The sequence below is a fragment of the Molossus molossus genome, unplaced genomic scaffold (assembly GCF_014108415.1).
Source record: "Molossus molossus isolate mMolMol1 unplaced genomic scaffold, mMolMol1.p scaffold_m16_p_8, whole genome shotgun sequence".
Classification (NCBI taxonomy): Eukaryota; Metazoa; Chordata; class Mammalia; order Chiroptera; family Molossidae; genus Molossus; species Molossus molossus.
Window position 1 is genome coordinate 53,373,692 of NW_023425402.1, and position 6,850 is coordinate 53,380,541.

Sequence of the window (6,850 nt, forward strand, 5' to 3'; positions counted from 1 at the left end):
CACTCCACTCAAAACATGTTTCCCCAGAAGAAAATAAAACTCCCACCACTGCAACAAAGTGGCCTCAACAGGGTAATGTCCCAGTGATTGTAATGTACACAGTCCTGCCCCACTACTCAGGTCAGAAATCAAAGAAAATGGACTTTGAAGTTAATGGAGAAAAATACCAGGTTGTTTAGAAACCGGGCATCAAGGCACTGGTGGTCTCTACCTACTCCCCTATTTCTCAAGGAGATTCTTAGTAAGCATTGGTCTGGGAAAGTGTATTTTTGTGTGTGTCAGCTCTTTTGGAAAGCTGCTACACACTCTGCTACAGTCGCCAAGATTTTTAATATGAAGATATGAAATGATCAGCGAATGTAACAATCTAATGATTCAGCAAATATTGTGCTGCAAGACGAGAACAGCAATAATTAAATCTTTAGAGTACTGGTTCAGTATTCCAGCTCCCAAGCTTCCTTTTTTCCCCCACCCAGTCTGCACACACACTAAGACACACTCATTCACAAACACACTTCAGAAGATATCTCAATATTCCAAATAAGTAGGTTGTACTACTCAAAATATTGGCAAAACTACCATACTGAAGCACTTACATGCTTGAAACCAAACAGCTGAACACACACATTTCCAGTGATATAGGGGACCTGTTTAATCTCATCCAAAGAAATAAGCATTCCTGTGGTCGCTTGTTGCTAAGAGCAACGTCCTTAAGTACCATCTAAGAAAGGAAGAAAGAAGGAAAACTACTACTGCAGGATATAGCCCATTGTCTTTTTTGTCATTACTAACCTTCTGGACTCCAGGTCTATGTGTTGGTTGGGAAAGGGGGAAAGTAGGGTTCCCTCTTTTTAATATGAGAAAAGCATTCCTAACCTGGTTCCACAAAGCTTGAAAGAGATTATAAATTTTATCATTATAAAAAAAAGCACGTGAGGAAAGGAAAGAGAAGATACTGTTGACATCATAGGAGATGGCAGGCAATCACTCTTTGATTTAAATTTGGCTGAGTGACAACATACTGCTTTTATTTCAAAGGCACATTCTCAGGATTTTGCAGCTTCCTATACTCTTTGGTCTAAATCCACTTGAACTGTCAAAGGAGACGCCCACAGTGGAAGCATTTACCGGGTTGGCATTCTTCTCTCTCACTCTTATCTACTTAAGGGAACTTTCCCTGACTAGTTCTGCTCCTACTAAAACTCCAATTGGCCATCAAGAGCAGCTAAACTTTGCCGGCGCTTCATTTCTTCCAAGCAAACCTTCTGACCGGCGTTTCAACTTAAGTCCCACGTTCAGGTTTTCCTTTGCGCTCTCAGGAATCCCTGATTTCTCAGGAAAGCAATAGATCCCCTAATATATAACTGCCACCTGTCTCGCTCCTTCATCATGCCACAGTGAAATAAAGATGCATACTTAGACTCTCATGCACAACTACCCTCCGCCCCAGTCAGCACTGTTCATCATTTATTAGTCCAGGACCAGCAGTGAGGAGCTGTGACAGGAGGACTCATAAGTGAAAAACAAACAAAGCCCCGTTCTCGGGACGCTGCTTTACTTCAGCTAAGTTGAGCCTTTATTTAACCTTACAACAATATATTTAAGAGCTTCGCGCCCCTCCAAAGGCACAAGGAATTGGGAAACGGGTGAAATTAACCAAAAAAATCACTCTGATGACAAAAGAAATCAAGGCGGCCAGTGCCTTTCACTTGCGGACCTGTCCGGATCCCAGGCGGAAGCGCACGGACTATACAACTCGCCAAAGAGTTAGCAAGTATTAACTCATCAGCCCGGCAAGCTGAGAGACGTGTAGACCGGCGCGCACGTTCCTGCGGACCTCACAGCCGGCCGAGCCTGGAAGGCTCGGGGGAGACAGGTGGGCGCGAAGGTGGCGTGGCCCCAGCGACACCAATAGCTCTAAGGTAGGCTATTGTAGGAGGGTCAGGCAGCCACCACCATCAAACACCAGCACTCACTTCAACATCCAGCAGCTAAAATTTTTTTTGTAAGAAAAAGGGGGGAGGGGGGCAAGGGGGTTCTTGAAAACCCGGAGGCTAGGGAGCAGTGGAACAGGTGGAATGCTTGGAGCCCACCCGCCTGGCAGTGCGAACCCTCTTGTTTACATCCACTGCCTCGGAGCCAGAGGTACCCAGAGCTGGAGAGAGATAGGGAATCTTACCAAATCTTAATACATGTGTAGTTCCTTGAGAATATCCAATCCACAGTAAGCAGAGTAGGAGTTTAACGGTGCGCCTGAAGACTGGATTACTTAGAATCGGAGAAATAATCTTCATGGTGTTTCTGTGTCCACACGCGATGGGCACCCACTTCCCGGATCTAGCGTTAGGCTCCCGGTTCCGGTAGGAATAAGGATGTGTCGAGTGGTGGCCGCAGGCACGATCAAGGCATGGTCACAGAGAGAGGAAGGAGTCTCCGTTTCCGAAACCCATTAGCAATCGCTGCATGTTCTTCACTCACTGCGCCAAGGAGCAATCTTCCACTGCAAGGGATGGTGGGACATCCATGTTAGTCCGGGAGCATCCGGGAGAAATCCAGCACGCACACCCACAATGTCCGGCTGCGCGAGCCTGGAGAAGCAAAGGAGGAGGAAAATCAATAGGAAATCCAGCCTTGGAAACGGCCGAGGTGTCCGTAGAGAGCTACAGTCCCCGAACAAAAGGCTCTTTGCTCACAAAGGTTTTGCCAGGCCCTATTCTACTGCACTGCTGCACAGCTTCTGACGTGAAGCCAAGATTAAGTGAGAAAAATTGAGATAGCTGCTTGCCTCTTAAGGCTCCCTGCCAGAGAGCTTCCCAATATCTATTATGCAACTGATCTAATCGTCTGCCTTGAGTTGCAAGAAAGAAGTCGGATTTATTTATGTGGGGAAAGTGCTTTTATTTTCGATAAGACTCTTTGCCAAGAGAGTGGCTGGTGTATGCAAGCGGACTTCTTACAATCAACTGATGAATTTTAATAAATGACAAGCTAAGTCAAAGTCACTTTGCCTAGGAGTTGTAAAAAGGAAGTGGTCTAAGATAAAGGAATTTATTGCATGTAATTTGTGTTTAGGTTGAAAGAGAATTTTAGTTGTACTTTTAAAATTTCGTCCAGGAATGAACAGAGGTTGGAGTGCAATTGGAGAGGTGAAGATGGTAATTTGAAACTTGAATGGGACATTCCTTGATTACTACCCAAGAATAAAAATAGATTTTTTCAAGTGGCCTTTTAGGGGGGGGGGGATGTTGAATTAAAATGAATCATATTTCCCCACCCATTTTTTAGCTCATCTAAAGTAATTGTGCATATATAAAAAAGACATGATATCTGAATCATGTGCAGCAAACTCCAAAGGCTTCAATCACTTATGCCTAAATTTCTTCTCTCTTCGGTTTTTTGAATGGATTAATTTATTTAAGAGGTGGAATACAGGATCATAACTTGAGCAACACCGTCATAGTTTTATCTAAAAAATGCCTCATTATTTTCTAGTATTCTGGTCAGAGTATTTAGTGTTCCTGGGCAGTAACTGTCTTGACTTTCACAATTAGCAATTTAGTCAAGAAAAAAAGTACAGAAATATATTTTCTATTAAAATAAATTTAATTGTTGAAATACTGTCTTCCATGCCATATAAATAAAAATTTCCAATCATAATATTTTATATTAGTAAATGAAACCAAGATGGTAGTAATAAATATATTGCTATATATTATTACTTTTAAGTGATCAAGAAGCACAAAAAACAAACTGGTGAAACCTGTATCTTCAAATTAATCTGTTTTCATAACCAAGTAATAGGGCATTAGGTTAAACTTTATAAAAAATGTAAAATAATATCTTATTTGAAGAATATCTAATATTTAAATAGTGATATCAGTATTTCCTTCAGAAAACAAGAAAACAATGTAATGTTTTCATTCCGTCATAATGATTCCTTCAGTCTATATTTTCTTAAGGTATAAAACATTTATTTGAAAATAAACCTACATTTGCAAAGGCATTAAGTGGGCATTGATTTTATTTTTAAGATGGAGGCATAACTGCAGTGTCAAAAATAAGTATCATGAATGGCTAGTTCTGCAGTGTAGCAAGCAGTTCAATCAAATAATTTGACTATTTGAGCACTTTAAAAGGAACACCTTGTGGTAAAAACCAAGGGTATCTAGCGACTCCTTCAGTCCACATTTAAAATATCTCTTGTAAGGAATGCACAGCCCAACATGTTCTGTCTTGTATTTGCTGTCTCATTTATTCCATTCTATTTGTTCTTTTCTCTTTTTGATCCTAGCAGAGATAAGAATGACTGTGAGGGAAACAATAAATATTCTTATTTTTATCTGTCAATATAATTTATACCTAATATCTGAAAATACAATGTTGTGACTAACCAAAATACTGCACTTCTGCAGTGTAGTTGGCATTTAGTGGAACCTGAGGAAAAAAATGTACTATGGTACTTCCTTTTTGTGTATTCTGTTAACACAGTGGCATTTGACATTGCAGTTGTAACTTCTCTGCTTAAAACTAGCATTCTAAACTATTTAGTTTTGTAGGATTATTTATTAGATGTCTAGTTGGAAAAGTAAAAGATCAAGCTTCCAGATTCATAAAGTTCTTACACATTAAAAAGTCTATCATTTTTTTACTATTAATTGGTCCCAAAAGAACCAATTTCTCAATATGCTAAATCAAGTTCATTTACATCCATTAGTGAATCTGAACGGCTTCAACACCTTAGACAACAACTCCACCTGTCCAATTGAACTGCAAGACAGGAAACAACGTTTCTTCAGGACCGCGGACAGCGCTCCAGACTTAGATTTACTCTGGAGTAGTACATGGAAAGGAGTACATTGAATAGGTAATGTACCATTTGAAGTGACAGTGTGCATATTTCTACTACACAGAATCTGTGAATTTGAATTACTGCATTGTTCACATTGTCAAGAGATTTTTGGGGTTGTTTGTTTTTTTTTTTATCAACTGTGCTGTTGTATATTTCAGTGTGACTAACTGGGAATGCTTGGCAAATCCAGTATGTACTAATAGCCATCCCCTTCCAGGGAATACTACCACAAAAGCCACTTACATTAACTCTGAGGTCCCTCATGAGCACTAAACTACTTATTTCCCAGTACCAAAAAAATGCCTGAAAGACCACCAAGAATTCTGAATACTGAATAACATGCCATCAATGTTCAGCGGCTGAAGACATTTCTAAGATGTACAATTAGTTATTGCTTTAGAATTCTCCACCTCCAGATTTCCATCTGTTACAAAAGTAATCAGATTAATTCTCATTCTTTCTCACTAAACGTCACTCACTCCCAGGGCAAAAGCAATGAGAGAAACCCTAAAATACCTCCCCAATACTAGAACAGAATCATTTGATGATATAAAAGATGCCTATAGTAAGGCAATTTTGAAGTTATTTCAAGTTTCTCCCCAATACTTATACATCATAGTTCTGGGGCTAAAAATCATTATATAGTATTCACGGACCAGATTTAAATCTCTTTTTAAAAAGAGATTTTTAAATCTTTGTATCAGTTTTGTAATTTGCTCCTTTCTCAAACACACACACACACACACACACACACACACCACTGTTTGGTGTTAGGAGCTCATATGTTTTGTAATAGTGAGATTTATACACCTTATTCCATGTTTGTTTGTTTTTTTTTTCCCCTAATTTTAACCATATGGCAACTTTTATTTCTAGGAGCCAAAGCTCTGTGGGTTCCAAGGTCAAAGCAGAGATGACAAACTGAAAATGCACACATATATGCACACACAGAGAGAGGAGCTGGGTCTAAAAGTAAAGCTCAAAAAAACACACAGAATGCTGACATGAAGAGAGATCAAGCCTATAATAAATTAGCAATGGACAAAATGCATATCATTTTCATGCAAACCTTGTTCCAACAATAACAAAAAGCCATTAGGTTCATCTTTCACTGTATTTTTATATTTACTGACACTAATGACCTCTTATTTGGGGGAACTATTATTTGAGATTCAATTTTATTTTTCTGTTCTCCCAGTGAAAATGAATCTTATTCTAGTTAGCTGCCACCTGCTGGGGCATGAACAAATGTGTAATAATCCTTACAGCACAACGTTTAGATAATTTTTGCAAGAAAAGGCAAATACATAATCCCTGGACAACCTGAATTTCAAAGATGTGTCAGAGGTTCTTCCATGCCAGAGCTGTATTTAAATTTTTCACATGGAATTCTTCATAAGAATTCCATTTAACTTGTCACTAAAGTCTTGCTGTTATGTGACATTTGAGAAGCCTCATCTTATAGTAACATTTGACCTACTCTTCTATGCATGTGGCCTGTTGTATTGCAGCTAAACTAAAAGGTGCCAGAGAACAAAGTCAGAGCTGATATCAGTTGACCACACTGTTGCATACTTGCACTTCCCTCTTCCTAACTATGAATGCTGTGCTATGCAATCTCTTGTGATTCTCATTACATATCAGCTGCTGCACCAACATTCTGCTGCATTGATGATTAATGGTATTTAGAGTTTTAATTAAATTTCTGATGCCAAATAGAAGTATATCCTAATTAAGAAACTTAATTGGAATAGATTTACATGTCCTGGAACCTTTTTCTTTTAATTTCATTTTGTGCATTCTTCAATGGGTTAAATAGAAGAAAACAAATAGGTAAGACTTCGCTTATTCTTTATCACCTTTCTTTAGTAAGTTTCATTTTGTTTGTTTAGCTTAAAAGTTCCTAAGGCCCCTGGAAGCTGCCCCGGTGGTGACAAAAATGGTTTCTATAAAAAAAGTTATAAGGTAATAAACTTAGACAAATCTAGATTGAAATATCTT

At 38.9% G+C, this 6,850-nt stretch overlaps 1 protein-coding gene across 5 annotated transcripts in view; it reads right to left on the reverse strand.

Moving 5' to 3' along the window:
- The window catches only part of GRIK2 (glutamate ionotropic receptor kainate type subunit 2), a 590,297-nt gene extending 587,516 nt beyond the window's left edge, over nt 1–2,781 (reverse strand). For all 5 annotated transcript variants that reach the window (XM_036248241.1, XM_036248245.1, XM_036248242.1 and 2 more), the window contains exon 1: nt 2,180–2,781. In XM_036248241.1, coding sequence (XP_036104134.1) covers nt 2,180–2,294 — 115 coding nt within the window. In that variant the 5' untranslated portion in view covers nt 2,295–2,781. The remainder of the gene's footprint in view (nt 1–2,179) is intronic.
- Between the last annotated feature and the right edge of the window lie 4,069 nt (nt 2,782–6,850).